General features: G+C 46.9%; 1 protein-coding gene, 1 non-coding gene and 1 pseudogene across 3 annotated transcripts; all 3 read left to right on the top strand.

Annotated features, from left to right (window-relative positions):
* Window positions 1-6,139: 6,139 nt before the first annotated feature.
* LOC121286264 (phosphate carrier protein, mitochondrial-like) lies at window positions 6,140-19,450 on the top strand. 2 transcript variants are annotated; one of them, XM_041203304.1, is made up of 7 exons: window positions 6,140-6,418; window positions 7,850-7,980; window positions 10,069-10,248; window positions 11,208-11,389; window positions 16,089-16,261; window positions 18,070-18,180; window positions 18,268-19,450. In XM_041203304.1, exons 1-7 carry the CDS (start codon window positions 6,160-6,162, stop codon window positions 18,423-18,425), a joined length of 1,194 nt encoding a protein of 397 aa, XP_041059238.1. In that variant the 5' UTR covers window positions 6,140-6,159; the 3' UTR covers window positions 18,426-19,450. The 2 variants fall into 2 exon arrangements, with proteins under 2 accessions (XP_041059238.1, XP_041059239.1); XM_041203305.1 differs by lacking the exon at window positions 7,850-7,980 and adding an exon at window positions 8,200-8,324 and having other exon boundaries at window positions 6,144-6,418.
* On the top strand, window positions 11,427-11,667 carry LOC121286577. Its single transcript, XR_005945000.1, has one exon. It is a non-coding gene; the product is annotated as a small nucleolar RNA SNORA53 (small nucleolar RNA).
* Window positions 18,881-19,108, top strand: LOC121286581 (annotated as a pseudogene).
* Window positions 19,451-26,590: the final 7,140 nt, after the last annotated feature.

Here is a 26,590-nt window from a genome sequence, read left to right as displayed (position 1 = left end):
ACTCTGGGCTCCCTCTCTGCCTGTATCCATACACTCTGACTTTGGGCACTCTCTGTGCCTGTATCAGCACTCTCTGAGTCTGGGCACTCTGCCTGTGCCCACACTGTCTGCCTCTGGGCTCCCTCTCATCCGGTCCCTGCACTATCTGACTCTGGACTCACCCTTTGCCCCTGTCCACAATCTCTGACACTGGGCTCTCTCTCTGCCTGTACCATCACACACTGCCTCTGAGCACTCTCTCTGCCTGTACCCACACTCTATGACTCTATGCTCCCTCTCTGCCTATACCAGCATTCTCTGACTCTGGGCTCTCTCTCTGTCTGTACCCACACACTCTGACTCTGGGCTCTCACTCTGCCTGTACCCACACTGTTGAACTCTGGGTACTCACTCTGGCACTTCCCGCACTCTCTGACTCTGCGCTCTTTCTCTCTGCCTGTAGACAAATTCTCTGAATCTGGACACTCTCTCTGCCTGTACTTGCACTCTCTGACTCTGGGCACGTTCTCTGCCAGTACACGCACTCTCCGACTCTGGGATCTCTCTCTGCCCGCGTCCACACTCTCTGACTCTTTGTAATCTGACAGTACCCACACATACTGATACTGTTCTCTCTCTCTGCCTGTACACGCACTCTCTGACTCTGGGCTCTCTCTCTCTGCCTGTACCCACACTCTCCGACACTGGGCACTCTGCCTGTAACCGCATGCTCTGACAATGGAACTCCCTCTGCCTGTACCCGCACTCTCTGATTCTGGGCTCTCTCTCTGCATGTGCCCGCACTCTCTGACTCTGGGCTCTCTCTCTGCCTCTACCCACACTCTCAGACCCTGGGCTCTCTCTCTGCCTCTACCAACACTCTCTGACTCTGAGCAATGTCTCTGACTGTAACCACACTCTCTGAGTCTGGGCACTCTCTCTGCCTGTACCCACACTCTCTGACCCTGGGCTCTCTCTCTGCCTCTACCAACACTCTCTGACTCTGAACAATGTCTCTGACTGTAACCACACTCTCTGACTCTGGGCACTCTCTCTACCTGTACCCACACTCTCTGACTCTGGGCTCTCTCTCTGCCTGTACCCACACTCTCCGAATCTGGGCACTCTGCCTGTAACCGCATGCTCTGACAATGGAACTCCCTCTGCCTGCACCCGCACTCTCTGATTCTGGGCTCTCTCTCTCTGCCTGTGCCCACACTCTCTGACTCTGGGCTCTCTCTCTGCCTCTACCCGCACTCTCTGACTCTGAGCAATGTCTCTGACTGTAACCACACTCTCTGACTCTGGGCACTCTCTCTACCTGTACCCACACTCTCTGACTCTGGGCTCTCTCTCTGCCTGTACCCACACTCTCCGAATCTGGGCACTCTGCCTGTAACCGCATGCTCTGACAATGGAACTCCCTCTGCCTGCACCCGCACTCTCTGATTCTGGGCTCTCTCTCTCTGCCTGTGCCCACACTCTCTGACTCTGGGCTCTCTCTCTGCCTCTACCCGCACTCTCTGACTCTGAGCAATGTCTCTGACTGTAACCACACTCTCTGACTCTGGGCACTCTCTCTGCCTGTACCCACACTCTCTGACCCTGGGCTCTCTCTCTGCCTCTACTAACACTCTCTGACTCTGAACAATGTCTCTGACTGTAACCACACACTCTGACTCTGGGCACTCTCTCTGCCTGTACCCACACTCTCTGACTCTGGGTTCTCTCTCTGCCTGTGTCCACACGGTCTGATTTTTGGCTCCCTCTCATCCGGTCCCTGCACTCTCTGACTCTGGACTCACCCTTTGCCCGTGTCCATGATCTCTGACTCTGGGCACTCTCTGCCTCTACCCACACTCTCTGACTCTGTGCTCTCTCGCTCTGCTTGTACCTGTACTGTCTGACTCTGGGTTCGCTCTGCCTGTACCAGCACTGTTGAACTCTGGGTACTCTCTCTGGCTCTTCGCACACTCTCTGACTCTGTGCTCTTTCTCCCTGCCTGTACCCACATTCTCTGACTCTGGACACCCTCTCTGCCTGTATGCTTACTTACTGACTCTCAGCTCAATCTCTGCCTGTACCCTCACTTTATGACTCTGGGCAGTCTCTCTGCCTGTACCCGCACTCTGTGACTCTTTGTACTCTGACTGTACCCACACACTCTGACTCGAGGCACTCTCAATGCCTGTAACTGCCCTCTGACTCTGTGTACTCTGCTTGTACATGCACACTCTGACTCTGGGCACTCTCTCTGCCTCTACCCACACTCTCTGACTCTGGGCACTCTTTCTGCCTGTGTCCACACACTCTGACTCTGGGCACTCTGCCTGTATCCGCACTCTCTGTCTCTGGGCTCTCACTCTGCATGTGTCCACACACACTGACTCTGGGCACTCTCTCTGCCTGTATCAGCACTCTCTGAGTCTGGGCACTCTGCCTGAGCCCACACTGTCTGACTCTGGGCTCCCTCTCATCCGGTCCCTGCACTCTCTGACACTGGACTCACCCTTTGATCTTGTCCACAGTCTCAGACTCCAGGCAGTCTCTCTGCCTGTGCCCACAATCTCTGACTCTGGGAAATCTGTCAGCCTGTACCCAAACACTCCGATTCTGTGCTCTCTCTCTCTGCCTGTACCCGCTCTCTTTGACTCTGGGAACTATGTCTGCCTGTACCCACACACTCTGACTCTGGGCTCGCTCTCTGCCTGTACCTGCACTCTCTGACTCTGGGATCTCTCTCTGCCCACATCCACACACTCTGTCTCTTTGTAATCTGACTGTGCCCACACACTCTGACTCTGGGCTCTGTCTCTGCCTGTACCCACACTCTCTGACTCTGGGCACTCTGTCTCTAACCACAGTCTCTGACTATGTGGTTCCTCTCTGCCTGTACCCACACTCTCCGACTCTGGGAACTCTGCCTGTACCAGCACACTCTGACAATGGAACTCTCTTTGCCTGTACTCGTACTTTGACTCTGGGCACCCTCTTTGCCTATAGCCAGACACTCTGACTCTGGGCTCGCTCTCTGCCTGTATGCACACACTCTGACATGGGCACTTTCTGTGCCTGTATCAGCACTCTCTGAGTCTGGGCACTCTGCCTGTGCCCACACTGTCTGCCTCTGGGCTCCATCTCATCCGGTCCCTGCACTATCTGACTCTGGACTCACCCTTTGCCCCTGTCCACAATCTCTGATACTGGGCTCTCTCTCTCTGCCTGTACCATCACACACTGCCTCTGAGCACTCTCTCTGCCTGTACCAGCATTCTCTGACTCTGGGCTCTCTCTCTTTCTGTACCCACACATTCTGACTCTGGGCTCTCACTCTGCTTGTACCCGCACTGTTGAACTCTGGGTACTCTCTCTGGCACTTCTGACACTTACTGACTCTGCGCTCTTTCTCTCTGCCTGTACACAAATTCTCTAACTCCGTGCACGCTCTCTGCCTGTACTTGCACGCTCTGACTCTGGGAACTCTCTCTGCCAGTACACGCATTCTCTGGCTCTGGGATCTCTCTCTGCCCGCGTCCACACTCTCTGACTCTTTGTAATCTGACAGTACCCACACACGCTGATTCAGTGTTCTCTCTCTCTGCCTGTACACACACTCTCTGACTCAGGGCTCTCTCTCTCTGCCTGTACCCGCACTCTCCGACTCTGGGCACTCTGCCTGTAACTGCACGCTCTGACAATGGAACTCTCTCTGCCTGTACCTGCACTCTCTGACTCTGGGCTCTCTCTCTGCCTCTACCCACACTCTCAGACCCTGGGCTCTCTCTCTGCCTCTATCAACACTCTCTGACTCTGAGCAATGTCTCTGACTGTAACCACATTCTCTGACCCTGGGCACTCTCTCTGCCTGTATGCTCACTTACTGACTCTCGGCTCAATCTCTGCCTGTACCCTCACTTTATGACTCTGGGCACTCTCTCTGCCTGTGTCCACACACTCTGACTTTTGGCACACTCTTTGCCTGTATCAGTACTCTCTGAGTCTGGGCCCTCTGCCTGTGCCCACACTGTCTGATTTTTGGCTCCCTCTCATCCGGTCCCTGCACTCTCTGACTCTGGACTCACCCTTTGCCCGTGTCCATGATCTCTGACTCTGGGCATTCTCTGCCTCTACCCACATTCTCTGACTCTGTGCTCTTTCGCTCTGCTTTTACCCACACTATCTGACTCTGGGCTCGCTCTGCCTGTACCAGCACTGTTGAACTCTGGGTACTCTCCCTGGCTCTTTGCGCACTCTTTGACTCTGCGCTCTTTCTCCCTGCCTTTGCCCACATTCTCTGACTCTGGACACCCTCTCTGCCTGTATGCTCACTTACGGACTCTCAGCTCAATCTCTGCCTGTACCCTCACTTTGACTCTGGGCAGTCTCTCTGCCTGTACCCGCACTCTGTGACTCCTTGTACTCTGACTGTACCCACACACTCTGACTCGAGGTACTCTCAATGCCTGTACCCGCACTGTCTGACACTGTGTACTCTGCCTGTACCCGCATACTCTGACTCTGGACACACTCTCTGCCTCTACCCGCACTATCTGACTCTGGGCACTCTTTCTGCTTGCGTCCACACACTCTGTCTCTGGGCACTCTTTCTGCCTGTACGCACACTCTCAGTCTCTGGGATCTCTCTTTGCATGTGTCCACACACTCTGACTCTGGGCACTCTCCCTGCCTGTATCAGCAGTCTCTGATTCTGGGCACTCTGCCTGAGCGCACAATGTCTGATTCTGGGTTCCCTCTCATCTGATCCCTGCACTCTCTGAACTGGACTCATCCTTTGCCCATGTCACAGTCTCTGACTCTGGACACTCTCTCTGCCTGTACATGCACTCTCTGACTCTGGGCACACTTTCTTCCTGTACCGGCACTCTCTGACTCTGGGATCTCTCTCTGCCCGCGTCCACACTCTCTGTCTCTTTGTACTCTGACTGTACCCACACACTCTGACTCTGGGCTCTGTCTCTGTCTGTACCCGCAAACTCCAACTCTGGTCACGCTCTCTGCCTGTACCCACACTCTCTGACTTTGGGAACTCTGTCAGCCTGTACCCACACACTCTGATTCTGGGCTCTCTCTCTGCCTTGAGCCGAACTCGCTGACTCTGGGAAATCTGTTTGTCTGTACCCACACACTCTGATTCTGGGCTCCCTCTCTCTACCTGTGCCCGCACTCTGTGACTCTTTGTACTCTGACTGTAACCACACACTCTGACTTGAGGCACTCTCAATGCCTCTACCCGCTGTCTCTGACTCATGGCTCTCTCGCTCTGGCTGTGCCCGCACTCTCTGACTCTTTGTAGTCTGACTGTACCCACACACTCTGACTCAGGACACTCTCTCTGCCCACGTCCACACTCTCTGTCTCATTGTACCCTCACTCTCTGTCTCTGGGGTCTCTCTCTCTGCCTGAACCCACACTCTCTGACAGTGGGCACTCATTCTGCCTCTACCCACACTCTCTGACTCTGTGCTCTCTCTCTCTGCCTGTACCTGCACTGTCTGACTCTGGGCTCTGTCTGACTGTCGCAGCAGTGTTGAACTCTGGCTCTTTGCGCACTCTCTGACTTGGTGCTCTTTCTCTCTGCCTGCACCCACATTCTCTGACTCCGGACACTCTCTCTGCCTGTACTTGCACTCTCTGACTCTGGGCACTCTCTCTGCCAGTACACACACTCTCTGAAACTGGGATCTCTCTCTGCCCACATCCACACTCTCTGACTCTTTGTACTCTGACTGTACCCACACGCTCTGATTCTGGGTTCTCTCTCTGCCTGTACCCGCACTCTCCGACTCTGGGCACTCTGCCTAAACCCGCAAGCTCTGTCAATGGAACTCTCTCTGCCTGTACCCGCACTCTCTGACTCTGGGCCCTCTCTCTGCCTCTACCCGCACTCTCTGACCCTGGGGTCTCTGCCTCTACCCACACTCTCTGACTCTGGGCTCTCTCTCTGCCTGTAGCCACAATTTCTGACTCTGGGCACTCTCTCTGCCCGTGCCCGCACGCTCTGTCTATGGAACTCTCTCTCCCGTAACCGCACTCTAACTTTGCCCGAAAGCTGCGAACACACCGCAGCTGCGCGAACTGACGCTCCGCCCTTTCCCCCACAGGATCACATGCACACCCCTGGCAGCCATTCAGGGCCGGCCAGGGCTTCGTCACCGTGACATGTTGAAGGACGTATTGATTAGCGGGAGGTCGCGCGTCCTCCGAATCGGCGCCATTTTAGACTTGGATTCTGTAGTTGTGGGTACTGCTGACATGTTCTCCCCTGCTGTGCTGAGTGTCGCTGCGGCAAACCCGTTCAGTTCGCCCCGCTTCCAGCTCTTCACAGACTCCGCTGCCGTTCATAGGGCCCAGGCTTCCGAGGCACAGGACCTCACAGCAGCTCCCACTCGCCGCCTCCTCGCTACCGCCTCCGCTCAAGGTAAGGCTTGGGCCCGTGGAAGACAGGCCTGTTGGCCGGGAATGGGCGCCCGGGACGGCCCGAGGGCGGATTTTTGGCCTCGGGCCGGGCCGCCCTTGGCCGGTGACCTCTGCGGTTCTTCCGGCTTCTTCCCGCCGACAGGCCCACGGGCCGAGGATGTGACTTCCCGAACCCCCCAACTCATTTCCCCCCCGCCCTACGCCCCGACCACCCCCCCACTCCCCGTCCACTCCCCCACTCCCCGTCCTCTCCTTCACCGACCCCCCACTCCCCGTCCTCTCCTTCACCGACCCCCCACTCCCCGTCCTCTCCTTCACCGACCCCCCACTCCCCGTCCTCTCCCTCACCGACCCCCCACTCCCCGTCCTCTCCTTCACCGACCCCCCACTCCCCGTCCTCTCCTTCACCGACCCCCCACTCCCCGTCCTCTCCTTCACCGACCCCCCACTCCCCGTCCTCTCCTTCACCGACCCCCCACTCCCCGTCCTCTCCTTCACCGACCCCCCACTCCCCGTCCTCTCCTTCACCGACCCCCCACTCCCCGTCCTCTCCTTCACCGACCCCCCACTCCCCGTCCTCTCCTTCACCGACCCCCCACTCCCCGTCCTCTCCTTCACCGACCCCCCACTCCCCGTCCTCTCCTTCACCGACCCCCCACTCCCCGTCCTCTCCTTCACCGACCCCCCACTCCCCGTCCTCTCCTTCACCGACCCCCCACTCCCCGTCCTCTCCTTCACCGACCGACCCCCCACTCCCCGTCCTCTCCTTCACCGACCGACCCCCCCACTCCCCGTCCTCTCCTTCACCGACCGACCCCCCCACTCCCCGTCCTCTCCTTCACCGACCGACCCCCCCACTCCCCGTCCTCTCCTTCACCGACCGACCCCCCCACTCCCCGTCCTCTCCTTCACCGACCGACCCCCCCACTCCCCGTCCTCTCCTTCACCGACCGACCCCCCCACTCCCCGTCCTCTCCTTCACCGACCGACCCCCCCACTCCCCGTCCTCTCCTTCACCGACCGACCCCCCCACTCCCCGTCCTCTCCTTCACCGACCGACCCCCCCACTCCCCGTCCTCTCCTTCACCGACCGACCCCCCCACTCCCCGTCCTCTCCTTCACCGACCGACCCCCCCACTCCCCGTCCTCTCCTTCACCGACCGACCCCCCCACTCCCCGTCCTCTCCTTCACCGACCGACCCCCCCACTCCCCGTCCTCTCCTTCACCGACCGACCCCCCCACTCCCCGTCCTCTCCTTCACCGACCGACCCCCCCCACTCCCCGTCCTCTCCACCGACCCCCCACTCCCCGTCCTCTCCTTCACCGACCCCTCCCCGCCCCCCCGGCCTATCCTCTCACCCCCCCCCCCCCAAACTGCATTTCCTTCCCACCCTTCCCCTTTGTGCTCTCACCCTCTCTTTTCCCACACAGAGCAGGAAGAATATAGCTGTGAATATGGCTCTGCTCGCTTCTATGCCCTATGCGGCCTGGGTGGGATCATCAGCTGCGGTACAACACACACGGCCGTGGTGCCCTTGGATCTGGTGAAATGCAGGATTCAGGTTTGTTGTATGGAGCATGGTCCCCAAGCACTGGCATTGAGGGAGTAGAGGCTGGAAGGAACTGGATTGCCTGCCTTGGCAGCTTCTGGACACTGGTTTCAGGGCCTCCCCTGGTAGCAGTCTTGCCTGAACAGCTTTACCATGGCACAAGCCCAAGTCCTCTGTTGCATGTACAGACAACTAACTGCATGGTGTGTCTTTATTTTATTGTAACTGCAGAGGAACACAGCTGCGAGTATGGCTCCCCCAAGTTTTATGCTTTGTGTGGATTTGGTGGTATCCTGAGTTGTGGTCTAACACACACTGCTGTTGTGCCCTTGGATCTGGTGAAGTGTCGAATCCAGGTGTGTATTTCATTTTAACATCAGCTGGACATAAGAACTAGAACTAGGAGTAGGCAGTTCAGCCCCTCGAACCTGCCCAGCCAGACAGTACAATCATGGCTGATCTCATTTTGGCTTCAATTCTAATTTTCTGCCCCCTTAATAACCTTTCAACCTGTTAATAACTAAAAATCTCTCTATCTCCTCAAATTTATTCAACGCCCTGGCATCCACTGCACTCTGAGGTAGTGAATTCCACAGATTCAATCATGAGTTCCAGTAGTGATGTAAATGAGGTCTCAGACTGGGAAGCCCATCTTGTTTAGGGAGAAGAATGACGGTATTGCACGTTTTGTTTTGGTAACCACTTCGTTCCAAGCATAACTTGACCAAACAACTGGTGCTGGCAATGAGACTTGGAAAATTTCCTAATTTAATTGAGTGATGGCTTGCTAAATTCCAGGTATTTGTTGCAACAACATTATCACTGTCACTTGTGATGACCAAATAGGCTCCTCATGTGATTTTTTATTTTCCCCAGCAGCTTGACTACCTGCATAAGTTATGTAAGAGGCCTGGTGGTAATGTGTTCTACAATTCTTGTTGAGCTTTATGCTGTTTATTTTAATATGCTTCCTTGTGTTGTGACTGTGTGGTTAAATCAGTGGCTTGTCAAACTTTTTTTGTAGGAACGATATCTATTCTTTGGCTAACCCTTTGGTTTAAACCTCCAAAATGTAATAATTTTTAGCCGAAAACAGGAAACTAATAGAATCCTGAGCCTTATGTAGGAGTCTGCCCCAGTTTTTCATGGGTGATGTTATGTAGTTCACCTTGTATAGAATTTACTAGGAATTAACTAGCATTTTAATGGTGTCCCAAAGTCACTCACAGCTAATAAAATATTTTTTGAAGTGTGATCAAGTGCACAGTTTGGGCACAGCAAGGTGCCTCAAACAGCAATTGATGATGCATATAGCCTTGATTTTAAAACAATTGTTTGGCTTGGGAGAGACCCCATGGCTTGTGGGAAAATAAAAGCCTCTTCAGTCCACCCACCTGGAAAGGCTAATTAACATCTCATCCCTACTGTCTCATGCAGCAGACTGAGCACAGAATTGAGACAATGCAGGATTTGAATCCATGAGCTACTGCCTCAGATGGTTGTCCAGTTTGAACCAAGCTGACATTAACAGCCCAGAAGGTTGCTGCTAAGGTCGTCTACCTTGATTTGATTATTATAAATGCATGACCACTCCTGATTTCTAAGCTTGTTAAACTTGTTTTGTAGGCATGGAGTACAGCTTGCAATCTGTTTTTAGAATTGCACAGTCCATTTGGCCTAACCAACATATGACCAGTTATCCTAAGCTCATGTGCCTGCCCAGTCTTTGCCTCCCTTTATCCCATTCTCTTCAGCTATTTTCTAAGCTATTCTCAGAATCTTAAAAATTTTCTTAACATGAGATGCAATGATACAGATGGAAACCATGCATCAAGTTCCAGCCGCAGCACGAGAAGTGGAAGGAGGTTTAATTGATTCACATGCTATATAACTGCATCAAGCTGGCATTTGGCTGGTGACTGGGAAATCAGTATGTGCATGCCAGTTAATGCAGTTTTGCCAGATTGGGTTTATTGAAATCTAGAGCCTCTACAGCATGTGGACCGTAAAACATTCCTTTGGTAATTGATGTTCTCTGCTCTAGGATGAGGAAAGTAGACTGTCTTAATATAAAATAGCCTTTTGCACTATTGTGACTAGGTGGATCCTGGAAAATACCAGAGCATCTTCAAAGGGTTTTCAGTCACTGTAAAAGAAGATGGTATTCGTGGTCTGGGAAAAGGATGGGCTCCAACCTTCATTGGCTATTCAATGCAAGGGCTATGCAAATTTGGTTTCTATGAAGTTTTCAAGAACTTTTACAGTCAGTTACTGGGTGAGGTAAGTGTTTATCAAATATTCTGCCTAACTGCTAGTAAAGATTTAGTTGTATTGAACTGTCATGAAGAATGCTTGGAATTGTAGCAGTGCATTGATGTGACCCTGCAATTCAAATGACGTTGAGGTTTCAGTACCTCCTTTGATGTTAGCTGATCTTGGCTTAGGCAGTGTGGTTTCTACAATGTGCTGTAGGGAGCAGTGTCTAGAGAAGAGACAATTAGCCAGCTTCCCATCTCTGATCAGTGCCATGACCTTTTTGATTATTGACATGGTTTCGGTTTGGTTGTAATACATCGCTGTCCCAGCTCAACCCCTCTGGTGATTTAACTTGGGGTTAACAAAATTTAACCAGGGCAAACTGCCCACTTAAAAGATGAGCCTGAGTTTTGAAGGTCAATTTTTTCTGAGCTTAACTGTGATTTGCATGCTAATTAATACATTGGCATCTATCCAGACTCTCTCAGAATCAGCCCAGAGGTATGATAATGTGGAGTTGCCCCTCCTTGTGTAATGCTTTTTCAGCAAGCTTTATCTGTAGTTTGAGGGGGTTAACTGGATGTGTTGTGGGTTTTGGTAAGCCATTGCACCGAGTTAGTAAAATGATTGTTGATCGCTTAAGTTTCTGAGCAGTATTTTCCTTTTAGCATTTTATATTTTTTATGTTGCAGCTTCATGAGTTATGTATTCTTTTAATCAGGTAACTTTAATTTCACTAGAATGCACTTTTAAAGAATTCCCAGATTTCAGGCCAGCAGCTTGTGATTTTATAGCCAATGGTAATGCAGTGACTATTTGTGCTCATCTCTTTATGTGACAATTAAGGGAATGGGAAAAGACATGCTGGTAATCAATCTTAAGTGTAGATAGTGTAGATTGAAAGTGAAAAGACTTTCCTTTTGATAACTAGAAACCAATGATTAAGTATTCAACAGGAAAGTTATAATGCTTTCTCATTATAGGAAAATACGTACCTCTGGCGCACATCTCTCTATCTTGCTGCATCTGCCAGTGCTGAATTCTTTGCTGATATTGCACTTGCTCCAATGGAGGCTTGTAAGGTCCGAATTCAGACCCAACCTGGTTATGCAAACACTCTGAGAGAAGCTTTTCCTAAAATGCATGCTGAAGAAGGCCTTTGGGCGTAAGTATGGATCATATTCATTGAATAAAACTTGACCAACACATTTCCTTAGATCCGCCTTTGGGATGTATCTGTTTTGCTGTGCTGGCAGACCTCATGTGTCATGGGTTCTCCAAAATAGTTACCAGATAATCTGCAACTTCTGTGATTGTACAGTCAAAGGTGCTTGAGTCATTGATGTGTGAGAATAATAATATAGCCACATTTGTTCCAATATGAACAGTCTGTATTATGAACGCTGTTTTCTGCCATTGGGACTCGGCTGGTTTGCGGACATCAGAACTAATTTTTGTTTATTTATATGGATACGTGAGTGATGGGATTAGGTCGTTTAGCCCCTTGAGCCCATTCTGCCATTCAATCAGACGTGGTTGTTGATCTACCTCAATGACATTTTCCTGCACATACCCCTTGATGCCTTTACTGTCTAGAAATCAATCACAGTGCAGAAGAGGCCCTTCGGCCCATCGAGTTTGCACTGACACGTGAGAAACATGTGACCTACCTACCTAATCCCATTTACCAGCACTTGGCCCAAAGCCTTGAATGTTATGATGTGCCAAGTGCTCATCCAGGTATTTTAAAGTATGTGAGGTAACTCCCAGGCAGCGCATTCCAGACTGTCACCACCCTTTGGGTAAAAAAGTTTTTCCTCCTGCCCCTCACCTTTAACTAATGCCCCCTTGTGACCCTTCAACTAAGGGGAACAACTGCTCCCTATCCATCCTGTCGATGCCCCTCATAATCTTGTACACCTCGATCAGGTCGCCCCTCAGTCTTCTCTGCTCCAATGAAAACAACCCAAGTCTATCCAACCTCTCTTTATAACTTAAATGTTTCATCCCAGGCAACATTCTGGTGAATCTCCTCTGCACCCCCTCCAATGTAATCACATCCTTCCTATTATGTGGCGACCAGAACTGCACACAGTACTCCAGCTGTGACCTCACCAAGGTTCTATACAACTCCAGCATGACCTCCGTACTTTTGTAATCTATACCTCAATTAATAAAGACAAGTGTCCCATTTGCTTTTTTCACCACCCCAATAACATGCCCCTCTGCCTTCAGAGATCTATGGATACACACGTCAAGGTCCCTTTGTTCCTCAGAACTTCCTAGTGCCATGCCTTTCATTGAATACTTCCTTGTCAAATTACTCCTTCCAAAGTGTATCACCTCACACTTTTCAGGGTTAAATTCCATCTGCCCATTTGACCATCCCGTCTATATCTTCCTGTAGCCCAAGAGACTCAACTTCACTGTTAACCAGCCGGCCAATCTTTGTGTCATCTGCAAACTTACTAATCCTACCCCCCACATAATCATCTATGTCCTTTATATAAGTGACATAATAGGGGACCCAACACAGATCCCTGTGGTACGCCACTGGACACTGGCTTCCAGTCACTAAAGCATTCTTCTGTCATCACCCTCTGCCTCTTACAACTAAGCCAATCAATCTCTGTCTTGAGCATAATCAGAGAGTGAGCCTCCACAGCCCTTTGGGGTACAGAATTCCAAAGATTCACCATCCCCTGAGTGAAGAAATTCCTCCTAATCTCACTCAAATGGCTTACCTCTCACTGAGACTGTTGCCCTGGGTACTAGAACCCCCAAATTGCCCTCAGCGAGGGTAACATCCTTCCTGCATCTACCCTGTCCAGCATTGTAAGAATTTTACATGCTTCAGTGAGATCACCTCTCATTCTTCTAAACTCTGGAGTTTATAGACCCAACCTTCTCAATCTCTTCTCATGGGGCAACCCTCCAGTCCCAGGGATTAGTCTGGTGAACCATTGCACTCCCTCTTTATCCTTCCTTAGACATGAAGACCAAAACTAGACAATACTCCAGGTGTGGTCTCTGTGGTTCTATACAATGGCATCAAGACTACTTTATGCTTGTACTCAAATTCTCTTGTAATAAAGGCCAACTTGCCATTTGCCTTCCTAATTGTTTGCTGCACCTGCATGTTAGCTTTCAGTGACTCATGAACAAGGACACCCAGGTCTCTTTTGATGTCAACACCTCTCAATCTCTCACCAATTAGCAAATGTTCTACTTCACATTTTTATACGTGTTCCATCTGCTGTGTACTTTGCCCACTCATTTAGCTTATCCAAATCCCCTTGAAGTGTCTTGCAACTCCCATTCCCACTTATTTCCAAATTTGCTGATGAAATTATTAACTTGGTCACCACCTCTGAATCCTTGATATTGTGAATAGCTGGGGCCCAAGCACAGATCCTTGCAATACTTCAGTAATCACAGCCTGTTAACCTGAGGGCCCAATTTGTTTTTTAGGGGTGGTGTGGTGGCAATGTCACTCGACTAATAATCCAGAGGCCCAAGCTAATGATCTGGGGCATGGCTTCAGATCTTATCACGGCAGCTGGTGGAATTTAAATTCAATTAACAAATCTGGAATTTATTAAAAATATAGTTTCAGTAATAGTGACCATAGAACATCATTGTCGATTGTCGTAAAAATCCATCTGATTCACTACTGTCCTTTAGGGAAGAAAACCTGCTGTCTGGTCTGGCCTACATGTGACTCCAGATCCATAGCAATGTGGTTGACTCTTAAAAGGCCTAGTAGGCCTTGGTTGTATCAAAACTGCAAAGTCTGCAGAAAGGAATGAAACTGGGCAGACCACCTGGCATCGACCTAGGCACCGGAAGCAACAGCAAACCCAGGTGTGTCGACCCTCAAGTTGTCCTCAGTAACATCTGGGGTCTTGTGCCAAAATTGGGAGAGCTGTCCCACAGACTTTTCAAGAAGCAGTCTGGCATAGTCATTCTCTCAGAATCATACCTATAGTTCATGTCCCACACATCATCATCCCTGGGTATATCCTGTCCCACTGACAGGACAGACCCAGCAAAGATGGCAGCACAGTGGTACACAGTCGGGAGGGAGTTGCCTTGGGAGTTCTCAACATTGGCTATGGACCCCATGAAGTCTCATGCAATCAGGTCAAATATAGGCAAGGATTGTTGATTACCATGTACTGTACCCACCGCCCCCCCCGCCCAACCCCAACTGAAAAATCACTAGTACTGCATGTTGAACACCACTGAGGGCAGCAAGTCTACAGAATGTACTCTGGGTGGGGACTTTAATGTCCATCACCGAGTGTGGCTCGGTAGCACCACTACTGATTGAGCTAGCCACTTCCTAAAGGACATGACTGCTAGACTTGGTCTGCGACAGGTGGTGAGGGAACTAACAAGTGGGGATAAACATATTTGTCTTCGTTCTTGCCAAATCTACCTGCCGTGGATGCATCTATCCATGACGGTATTGGTAAGAGTGAATAATGCTGTTGTCTCCAGAATTATATCAATGGTTTGGTTAAGTGGATGGAAAAGTGGCTAATGGAATTCAATCCAGAAAAGTGAAGTAATGCATTTGGGGAGGGCAAAGAAAGTAGGGGAATACTCTAAAAATGGGAGGATATTGAGAGGGGTAGAGGAAGTGGGAGATCATGGAGTGCATGTCCACAGGCTCCTGAAAGTGGTAAAGAAGGCTTTCCTTGACTGGATGACAAATACAAAAGCAGGGATGTAATGCTGGAACAGTATAAAATGGTGGTTAGGGCACAGCTGGAATTATGTACCGTTCTGGTCACCACATTATATGAAGGACATAATTACTCTGGAGAGAGTGCAGAGGAGATTTACAAGAGTTGCCAGGGCTTGAAAATTGCAGCTATGAAGAGAGATTGGATAGGCTAGGGTTGTTTTCCTTAGAACAAAGGAAGCTGTGGGGTCTGTATAGGGTAGTCAGGAAAGACTTGTTTCCCCAAGTGGAGAGGTCAATTACCGGGGGCACAGGTTTCAGGTGATTGGTAGAAGGATTAGAGGGGATATGATGGAAAACATTTTCACCCAGAGGGTGGTGGACATCTAGAATTTGCTGCCTAAATTGGTGGTTGAGGCTGAAACACTTCACTCATTTAAAAGGTGCCTAGATCTGTATCTGAAATGCTGTAGCCTACAAGGCTATGGACCAGGTGCCAGAGAGTGGGATTAGAATGAGTGACTAGTTTGTTTTTTCTGGAGCCAGTGCTGGGAATGGCTGAAGCAAAGCAAACACACTTTGGTTATAAAACATAGATATGTGAGAGCCTGGTGCTGTAGAATCAGCCCTGTTCAGGCTCCAGCCAGTCCTGTTGCCATATCATCAAGTTTAAAGATTTTAATTTTAATTTCAGAATGTTGAAAATGGAAGATAGCTTTGAAGGACTTTTCAACATCCAGAAAAAAGCAAAATTCTTGTTATGGATGTAATGTGGCAAAAATATCTTCTGTCTGTCTTCAGCTTTTGTAGAATACCTTGGTTGGCATGAGGATTGTTGAGGGGAAAGAAATATTGCTGCAGGGTTAGGTTAATCCAACTTGTCCAAGTTCAATCAATGTATCTGCAAATCTAGAGGGACTGCTAAACTACCTTTATGCAAGTGCAGTCTCTTGGACTTGTTTGTTTTGTGACAATCTTCAAAATTCAGTAATTCGTTATCCACTTTAAATACAGATATTAACCAAGATTAGGAAAGATACTCTGAAGCGCAGATTGTTCAGGCAGACTAAAGTGGAGTGTGGAATTTGCAATAAGTTATTCCAATTGCATGTTTTTGTCCTGGGTGGCATGAGAGCTTCTGTAAGTTAACAGCTTTTTTCACTTTATTCAACAGATTCTACAAAGGTGTTGCCCCTCTGTGGATGAGACAGATTCCCTACACAATGATGAAGTTCGCTTGCTTTGAGCGCACAGTTGAAGCACTGTACAGATATGTGGTTCCCAAACCTCGTGCCGATTGTACCAAAGCTGAGCAGCTGGTGGTGACTTTTGTCGCTGGTTATATTGGTGAGAAAATCATGTGATATGTCTCTGGAATGAATGTACCCTTGGTTTTATATATGCACTGTCAGTATGTTTTTGGCTTTGTAAATAAGTTAGTGTATAGTGCACGGTTGCTCTATTATGACTGCTGTGCCCACATCATTGTTTGTAAATGCCTCAAGCATTTTGAGCCTTCTCTGCAGATTAGTTTGTGAAAATTAGCAAATCATCTCCATTTCCTCATTGCAGAGGCTGGTTAACAATTTTCAGTCTCTCCATAGGAACATCTCCTGCAGCAATGTCCAGTTAGATCATTGCTGGTCTATATCTTAACTTCATTCACTCACCTGTTTTAGTTCTGTATTCCTAAAAAAAATTATCAGTCTGTTTTGAAATTTTCAATTGTCAACCTCAGTAGCTCTTGGCAGAGAGAATTCCATAGGAACATGAGTAGGCTGTTTCGTCTCTTGGATCTTTTCTGCCATTTGATGACCTAACTCCATTTACCCACCTTTACTTAATATCCCTTAATATCTTTCAGTTAACAAAAGTCTACCTTGGGCTTAAAATTTACATATGAGTGAACATCAGTTGATGCTTAGGGAGTTCCAAACTTTAAAACCATTTGTGTGTAGGAGTATTTATTAATTTTACTTCAAGGTGAAAAATAGTTTTTCTATATCTTCCTCCTATTGTCTTAAACTTGGATCAAATCACTCTTACACCTCTAAATTCCAGGAAACACAATCCTGATTTGTGTAATCTCTCAGTTGAACCCTTGAAACCCTGGAATTATTCTGGTCAATTGTGATAGCACTGTTTGTAGTACCTTCCATGACACTGCTCTGAGAGCAGACAATACTTAACTAGATTGGCTTTGTCCTTTTATGTAGACAAGTTGTACCTGAATAATTTTCCACGTTGGGTAGATGCCAGTAGTTGTACTGGAGCAGCTTGACTAGGGTTAACTAGTTCTGGAACATAGGTCTTCAATACAATAGCTGGGATGCTGCCACGGTTCATAGCTTTTGCTGTATGCAGTGCTTTTAGCAGCAGGATTCCTTGCCCACGTTTGACCTGATACCATGAGACTCCATGGGGTCAGGCGTCGATGTCGAGGACTCCCAGTGGAACTCCCTCCTGACTCTATACCACTGCTGGGCCTGCCTGTTGGTGGAACACGACATAACCAGGGTCGGTGTTGGTGGTAAAAACAAAAAACTACGGATGCTGGAAATCCAAAACAAAAACAGAATTACCTGGAAAAACTCAGCAGGTCTGGCAGCATCGGCGGAGAAGAAAAGAGTTGACGTTTCGAGTCCTCATGACCCTTCAACAGAACTGATTTTCCTTTACAAGGAGAGGGGTGAAATATAAGCTGGTTTAAGGTGGGCGGTGGGGTAGGAGGAGAGAAGTGGGGTGGTGGGGTTGTAGGGACAAGCAAGCAGTGATAGGAGCAGATCATCAAAAGATGTCACAGACAAAAGAACACCAGTGTTGAATTTGGTGATATTATCTAAACGAATGTGCTAATTAAGAATGGATGATAGGGCCCTCAAGGTATAGCTCTAGTGGGGGTGGGGGGGCATAAAAGATTTAAAAATAATGGAAATAGGTGGGAAAAGAAAAATCTATATAAATTATTGGGGGAAAAAAAGGAAGGGGGAAGAAACAGAAAAGGGGTGGGGATGGAGGAGGGAGCTCAAGACCTTAAGTTGTTGAATTCAATATTCAGTCCTGAAGGCTGTAATTTGCCTAGTCGGAAGATGAGGTGCTGTTCCTCCAGTTTGCGTTGGGCTTCACTGGAACAATGTTTTTGTTCTTTCTTTCAGCTGGTGTATTTTGCGCTATTGTGTCTCACCCTGCTGATTCTGTGGTGTCAGTGCTGAACAAGGAAAAGGGTAGCTCTGCATTACAGGTTCTGAAAAGGCTTGGACCTTTAGGTAAGCCATATTCCAGATGTGCAACACTTCCAAATTCTCAACATGTCCTGTATGTGATGACTCCATTGAACATTTTGTTGTTTGCAGGAGTGTGGAAGGGGCTCTTTGCTCGTATTATCATGATCGGCACTCTGACTGCCTTGCAGTGGTTTATCTATGACTCTGTGAAGGTGTACTTCAGGCTTCCTCGCCCACCTCCCCCGGAGATGCCAGAGTCACTGAAGAAGAAGCTTGGGTTAAAGTAAAATTACATGGACTTGATTTGTTAACCCTGGCTCAGTCAGATAATGTCAATTCATAAGACATGTAAAAAAAGCTATTTAATACTGAAAGTATCATGTCTGTAATGCCATGTTGATGAACCATGGCAGAGTACAGTCTATTCATCAACTCTAATTCTGAATAAAGAACAGTGACCCAAGTTTTAGATGTGTAATTTATAATTGGTTTATCTGAAGAGTCTATTTCATGAGTATCTAAACATAGTTGAGTTTAAAACAAATCATTTCATTCTTGAAATTCACTACTGGTGAAGAGCTAAACACCTTTACTGCTGTTTGTTTCACCACATCTTATCACTGATCAAATACAAAATGTTTAAAGCTTTTTATAGATGTTAGCAATTGCACCTAAATTATTTGAGTTTGTAAATTTGAATGCTAGTGGTTGGAGACTTGTTTGGGACAGTTTTTAAAGAAAACACATGCTCCTTAGATCCACCTTTGGGATGTATCTGTTCTGCCTTGCTGGTAGATCTCTGCACCCTGGTGTTGGGTTCTCCAGTGGGCTGGCAGGTGACATTCATCAACTTGTGGTTGTACAGTCAAAGGTACTTGAGTCATTGGCATGTAGCCCCTCAGTTCTGATGTGAACAACCTGTTACTCCAGGGTGTTGCTGCCGTCAGAACTTTGCTGCTATGTGGACACGTTTATCAAAATCCATCTGGTTTAAATATTGCAATGAAGTGTGATGTTCGCAAGCTATTCTGGCTGCTTAGTGACCCCATGACAATTGCTGGTTGTGCTAACTCACCATTTTGATAGAAGTGCTGGCATCAGAAAATGCCTGCATAAGACCTTGATTGATAAAATGGCTGTAACATTGCAATTACCTGTAATGTTTTTACATTGGCCAGTTCAGTGTTAAATGTTTTAACCTGACTGACATTAAACTTGAACCAAGACACTCCTTTGTATATGTTAGGACTATTGTTTGTTCCACTCTGGTTATTTGGGTCAGTAAGCATTAAAGAATATTTGCAACAATCAATTTTTCTTTTTTATTCTGTGTTCACATTTCTTACAAAGGTTTTGCTGCTGGACCTTGTGCTTTGTAACTGCATGTCAGCATGCTCTAAGCAGAGGTTACTGGAATGGAGGCAGCGTTCATGATTTTTTCCTCCCCTGACTCCCTCTTCTCTCTTTCCCCCCCCTCCCCTCCCCCCCCCCCCCCCCCCCCCCCCCCCCCCCACACACACACACACACACACACACACACACACAACCACCATTCCTTTCTTGGCCCAGGGCAGTAAATGATAGCATCTTGACTGAGACTGGCCAACTCTGCAAGTCAGGAATGGGACTTGATACCTCTCCTTAGATTTTCCATCCCCGTATGTAAAGGGAGAGGAGGGTGGTTATAGTTGTCGTCCTAGAAAGTCAGGCACCAAGTAAAAAAATACTTGTGGGAGGAAGAAAGAGCAGTAGGAGTTCCCCACTGAATGAAACGGCTTTGATTTTTGGTAACGTACCTAATGTCCAGCATGCTTTATCTGTTTAGCAGAGACATGCAAACAATCTTCCTTCTCCCATGTGATCTAAAAGCCAGAATTCTAGAAGAACAAATTGAGATTTGCACGAGTCACTGAGTGAGCTGCTAAGGTTCTGCAGGACTGGGAACAAGCTGAGTGAAGTTATGGCTCAGGCCCATTGGCTGAATTGTTTACAATAGAACTCAGCCCTATCAAACCCATAAGACTGCTAGCAAATCACCCCTTAGCCTTCTCTTCCTCCAAAAAGTCTGGTGCTGATTACTGTGAGTATTGACTGAGGCAAGGTAGGAAAACAAACCTTGAAGTCCTGAGCAAAGTTCAGCCTAAGTGCACGTCTTAGATATGTAGTTGTGAAACACATTGCCATGTTTTCCCGCAGACGATCTGGCGGGGTGGCGAGAGTTCGACAGGCTGGCCTTAAAATGATATGCTGATGTATTACAATGAGGTTCCCAATGGTGGGGAATGCACCCCACCATCGCCGAGTTGAGCAGACGATCACAACCTCATGAAACCGATTCTTGGCCTCGCCATATTGCCTGCTCACACCCGACACAAGTGGGCACAGAAAATCCCAGCCTATGACTTTATTAATTAACCCTGCTTCATTACGCAATACCAGATCTAAGATAGCTTTATCCCTAGTCAGTTTTACGACATACTGTTCCAAGAAACTCAAACATTCTACAAGCTTATCTTTTTTACCATTCTTGCCAATTTGATTGTCCCAGACTGTTTGAAGATTAAAGTCCACAATTATTACAATTCCTTTGTTATAAGCTTCAATAATCTCTTGTTTAATGCTCTGTCCAATGGTATAATTACTGTTAAGGGACCCATAAACTACTCCCACCTGTGTTTTCTGACTTTTGCTATTTCTAATTTCCACCCATACTGATTCTACTTCAGGACTTTCAGAGGCCAGATCCTTTCTCGCTAATGTCCTTATGTCTTCCTTTTATGATGAGGGTTACCTCTCCACCTTTGCCATTCAGTCTGTCTTTCTGAGATATTGTGACCTCTGGAATATTTATTTCCCAACTTTGATCACTTTGGCTCTGTAGAGAAGATTAGATCTAAACATTTACCTCTATTTGTGCCACTAGTTCATCTATCTTGTTGCAGATGGTTTGTGCATTGAGATAAATAACCTTTAATTTCATTTTTTTTACTTCTATTTCCTGCAATGACCTTGTTTTCTGATGCACATTTTTTATTAAACTCTCTGTCCCCTCCTGACATTTGTCTTTACCTACACATCTACACTGTTCTGATAACTTTACCTTTTTCTTTGGATTTCTGCTTCTCCCGTCATTCGAACTTTCCCATTTACTTGACCCCATTCACTGTTTCTGCAGTGACTGACTGGAAACCACTGATCTATGGTGTGTGAATGTATCCTGGAATAAAGTGTCCAGGTAACTCTTTCCCCGTCCCTGATGCTGCTGAACTCCTGAGGTGAGAGTGACTGCCCTTGAAATCAAGGCAGCATTTGACCGAGTGTGGCATCAAGGAGCCCTACAAAACGAGTCAGTGGGAATTGGGGGAAAGCACTTCACAGGTTGGAGTCATACCTAGCACAAAAGAAGATGGTTGTGGTTGTTGGAGGTCAATCATCTCAGCTCCGGGACATCACAATAGAAGTTCCTCAGGATAGTGTCCTAGGCCCAACCATCTTCAGCTGTTTCTTCAATGACCTTCCTTCCATCATAAGGTCAGAAGTGGGGATGTTTGCTGATGATTGCACAATGGTCAGCTCCATTTGCAACTCTCAGGGATCAGGATAATGCTCTGGGGACCCGGGTCGAATTCCACCACAGAAGATGGTGGAATTTGAATACAATAAAAATCTGAAATTAAAAGTCTAATGACCATGAAACCATTAAAGTATTGTACAAACCCATCTGGTTCACTAATGTCCTTTAGGGAAGGAATCTGCTGCCCTTACCTGGTCTGGCCTACTTGTGATTCCAGATCCACACAAATGTTGTTGACTCTTAAATGGTCTCTGAACAAGGGCAATTAGTGATGGGCAATAAGTGCCAAGCCAGTGATGCCTACATCCTGTGAATGATTTTTTTTTTAAACTCCCATGTCCAAATACAGCAAGGCCTGGGCAATATCCAGGCTTGGGCTGGCAAGTAACATCTGCACCACACAAGTGTCAGGCAATGACCATCTCCAACAAGACAATCTAACCATCGCCCCTTGACATTCAATGGCATTACCATCACTGAATCCCCCACTATCAACATCCTGCGGGTTACCATTGACCAGAAACTGAACTGGACTAGCCAAATAAATACTGTGGCTACAAGAGAAGGTCAGAGGCTAGGAATCCTGCAATGAGTAACTCACCTCCTGACTCCCCAAATTTACAAGGCACAAGTCAGGAATGTGATGGAGTACTCCCCACTTGCCTGGATGAGTGCAGCTCTAACAACATCCAAGAAGCTTGACACTAGCCAGGGCAAAGCAGCCCACTTCATTAGCACCACATCCACAAACATTCACCACCAATGCACAGTAGCAGCAGTGTGTACCATCTACAAGATGCACTGCAGAAACTCACCAAAGCGCCTTCCAAAACCACAACCACTATCATCCAGAAGGACAAGGGCAGCAGATACCTGGGAACACCACCACCTGGAAGTTCCCCTCCAAGACACTATCCTGTTATAACCGGGTTGGGAGAAGTGCGCGAATTATCAAGCTCCACTACTCCGCAGACCATACCATTAATTTAAATGTTTAATTTTCTCATCAAAATGGCCAATTGTGTATATGTGCCTCGACTACCCAGATGAAAAGAGACTGACCAGGCTTCTTTCAAAATTCAGAATGATTAATTTATTTTAAAACAAAACTTCTAACAAGTTACACAGTTGTAATCAGGAAGTAAAATTATCTCTTTCTAAAGAATTCCCCCAGCACACACACACACAACCAAAGGACAAACAGTCTCTCCGCAGAGTTGGGCTTTGGAGGATGGACGTTATAAAATAAAGGATAAAGCCCACAGGGTTTCAATGCTGTCAGCCTGGAGTTCCCTCATATGAAGACAGGCCACTGGTCCCGATGGATGCCTGGAAGTTCTCACCAACTCTCAGCTTTGTAGGTCCAAGTGTAGACTAGTTACACTCAGGTGAGGATTCTCTGTCTGCAGATTGATAGCCACACACAATTTTAGTCAAGGTAGAAAAAAGAAGACAGCCAAGGTTGTTCTCCAACAAGACTCCCTTCAAAACAAGCAGGTTCACAACTTAAGTTTTTTAACTTCAATGTGATTGCCAACTTGTCTCCCAGCTTTTTCAACACAAACACTTCCTTCTCAAGTACCATGTAAGTCAAGTGATTGCTTGGAAGAGGCCTGCTTGTTGACAGTTCCAAGGTGAACTTATGACCTTTTAAAAAAATACCAGGTTAGTATCCCGATCATGCCATGTTCTTCCATTTTGTAAAAGGAAAATCAGCCTTGAGAGGTATGATTCTAACAATCCTGACTTGGAAATATATAGCCGTTCCTTCACTGTTGCTGGGTCAAAATCCTGGAACTCCTTCCCTAACAGTGTACCTACACAACATTGTCTGTAGCGGTTCAAGAATGCAGCTCACCACCACCTTCTCAAGCAATTAGGGATAGGCAATAAATGCTAGTGCAGCCAGCGAAGCCCACATCCTGTAAATGAATAAAAAAAAATTACAGACATGGTTTTATATTGCTGAAAAGAGATGTTGCCAAAGTTTATCGTCTTGCATTCATCAGGACAAATGTAAGAATGCCAAATTTCAAATGATCACAACAATTTATACTACAGAAGAAAAGGGTGCTTACTGGCTGACAAGTTGACTGATTAGGTGAGGTGTTGGTATGGAGATAGCAACATGGAACTACAGGCTCCCCAAGTAATTCAAAAAATACACAAAGCTTGATCAAATTCCTTTTGTTTGCATAGAGTAGGTCCCTGTATATGAATGTATGTTGCTTCCAACAAGTGCAAATGAGACATGGCTGTCCAGGACTGCAATGCATTCCACAGATTCCCATGTGTTGCAGTTAGGGCACACTACCATCCCTCCCATATCTAATTTATTTAATTAGTTACTAATTTAGTAAAGTAATAGCAAATTACAGTCTCCTGGCTTGGAGACAAAAGGAAAACCACTCACCGGATACTGGAAGCAAAAGAAAGAGAATAAAAAGCAGTACCTGCTTCCCTGCTGCACTGAATTCTTGACTTTAGCACTCAATTTGTATAACACTCAGAGCCTTGTTCACACTGTGCTCCACATTTACCATGGTGTAAAAGGGGCAACCTTGGTGAGAAGAGAATCTGAGGACAGAAACTTAGCTCAAGACAAAAATGTTACAAACTGATTCAGCCTTAAACATTGAGCACAGAGAGACAAGGAGTCTGGCTTGGGAACGGAGTTTGTTGCAGGTACCAAGGAATTATATTGTTTTGTTGTGCACGTACTGCTGAGTACGTAAATGGTTTGACATACACCACAGAAGTGATGCAAGTTAACGTGATGTAGTAATGGAGCAGTATTGATCAGTAGATAATGTGTAGGAAGAGCTCCCCTGGAATCCTGTTTTTCTTCAGTTAAGAACCCTTTGCTTAGATTACCAATCATTGTCATAGTGTTTGGAACTTTGTGTTCAGAGTCGATAACACAAAGAAAGCCCTCAGTCACAATGCAGAGGTTCAGGTTCATTTCACAGAATGGAGCCCCAGGAGAGACCATGGCTACCTACGTGGTGAAATTGAAACAACTAATGGAATATTGAGATTTCAGTGAAACCCTGAATGACATGCTCAGGAATCGTTCGCTATGTGGTATGCAGGAGGATGCTATTCAGCGAATGTGCTGGCTTATGTGAATCTTCATTTTAAGAAAGTGTTAGAAATAATGCTTGCGATGGAAAGCAATTCAAGGGGAGCAAAATGGCACTGATCACCTGGTTGGGCAGGAACAGTCAGCTGAAAGTGGTGCGAAAAGCCGTGAAGTGGGCAATAGCTCCCGGTAACCAAAAATTTAGAGGAAACAACTTAGCAGCAAAGTCAAAAACTAATTTTTATCAACGTGGAATCAATCATACTCCAAACGATTGGCAATTTAAAAAGGTAGAGTGTTATTTTTGTTACAGAAGTGGACACATATTGAAACATTGCAAAGTGAAATTTAAACAGGCTTTCAGGCAACAATCAAAGTCCAATGAAGTCAATCATGTAGACGAGCTAGAAACAACCAATTCTGACATTCATTCATTATTCAACATGAAAGTTGGGAGGACAGAACCAATTATTTCACAGTGCAAGTGAAGAATGGTAAACTATTAAAAATGGAAGTAGACGTGAGTGCTTCTACCACTGTAACAGGAGAACACACTTTCAGATATTTAAATAAAGGTGATTAACAATTAAATTTGGAACAAACATCTGCCAAGTTGAAAACATACACAGGCAAAGAAATCCAAGTGAAAAGTAACACCAGAGTAACTGCTCATTATGGATACTGATCAGCACAGCTACCAGTGATGGTTTTAGAAGGTAGAGGACCAAGCCTTCTAGTTCGAAATTGGTTGAGGGAAATTAACCTTGATTGGCCAGTGAGATTTCAAGAGGGAGCAGGAAGAGTCGCTGAGTTGGAAAAGAAACAAGGCAAAGAGTCTGGAGAGTCCAAGAGCCGCAACAGGTTGCAAAAGGACTGTGTAGCCATTTAGCAACCTGAAGAAATGAAAACTGTCTTAAACAACAACAGCAGAAGAAACCCAAGGAAGTGCTTCTGAATTACAGGATTCAAGATGAAGCAAGTGAGCTTTGCAAAGAAATGGAAAACCTGTTGTAAGACCTTCACACACTACGAGGGTCCCTTAGGTGAAAGCTTGTACCTCTGGAAAATTAGTGAAAAGAAACAGGAAGAATTTACCATCACTCTGAACAAATTGAAGAACCAGTTGGTAGAAAAGTCGCAGCAATGTTCAAGGTTCCAGGAGGAAGCCAACAGATACAAGAAGGAGACAGAAGAGCTGAAGAATAAGCTGAAGCTAAAGAGGCTTTGAAAGGAAAAGTGGTAGAACTCTCCAAGATTCAAGTAGATAATGAAATTATGGGTAGCTCAACTACCAAACTAAGACAAGTTGAGATTTCACCCGAGAGAAGTCTGGCTGGCAGTGAAGTCAAAAAGAGGGCAGAGACTAAATCCTGTGGTAAAAAGAAGACACATAGGGAGAGGATGCAGAATTACTGATGAGACGCCTTCTTCAAACAAGACTAAGCCTGATACTTCCCAATTTGGAGGGGAAGGTGGAGAAAAGTCAAGGGAACCAAAAAGTGACTCATGATTTGCATAGTTGTGAGCGACAATTTACTGTTACAGAATCAGTATATGTGAAGAGTTTCAGTGGAGGACAGAAGTGGTTACCTGTAAAGTAATAAAAACAAAAAAACTGCGGGAAACAGAAAGGAGGTGGGGATGGAGGAAGGAGCTCAAGACCTAAAGTTGTTGAATTCAATATTCAGTCCGGAAGGTTGTAAAGTGCCTAGTCGGAAGATGAGGTGTTGTTCCTCCCCCGTTCTGTTTCCCCCTTCCTTTTTTTTTAGATTTTTCTTTTCCCACCTATTTCCATT

The sequence above is a fragment of the Carcharodon carcharias genome, chromosome 13, assembly GCF_017639515.1.
Source record: "Carcharodon carcharias isolate sCarCar2 chromosome 13, sCarCar2.pri, whole genome shotgun sequence".
Taxonomy (NCBI): domain Eukaryota; kingdom Metazoa; phylum Chordata; class Chondrichthyes; order Lamniformes; family Lamnidae; genus Carcharodon; species Carcharodon carcharias.
This window is presented reverse-complemented; position numbering and strand designations above follow the sequence as displayed.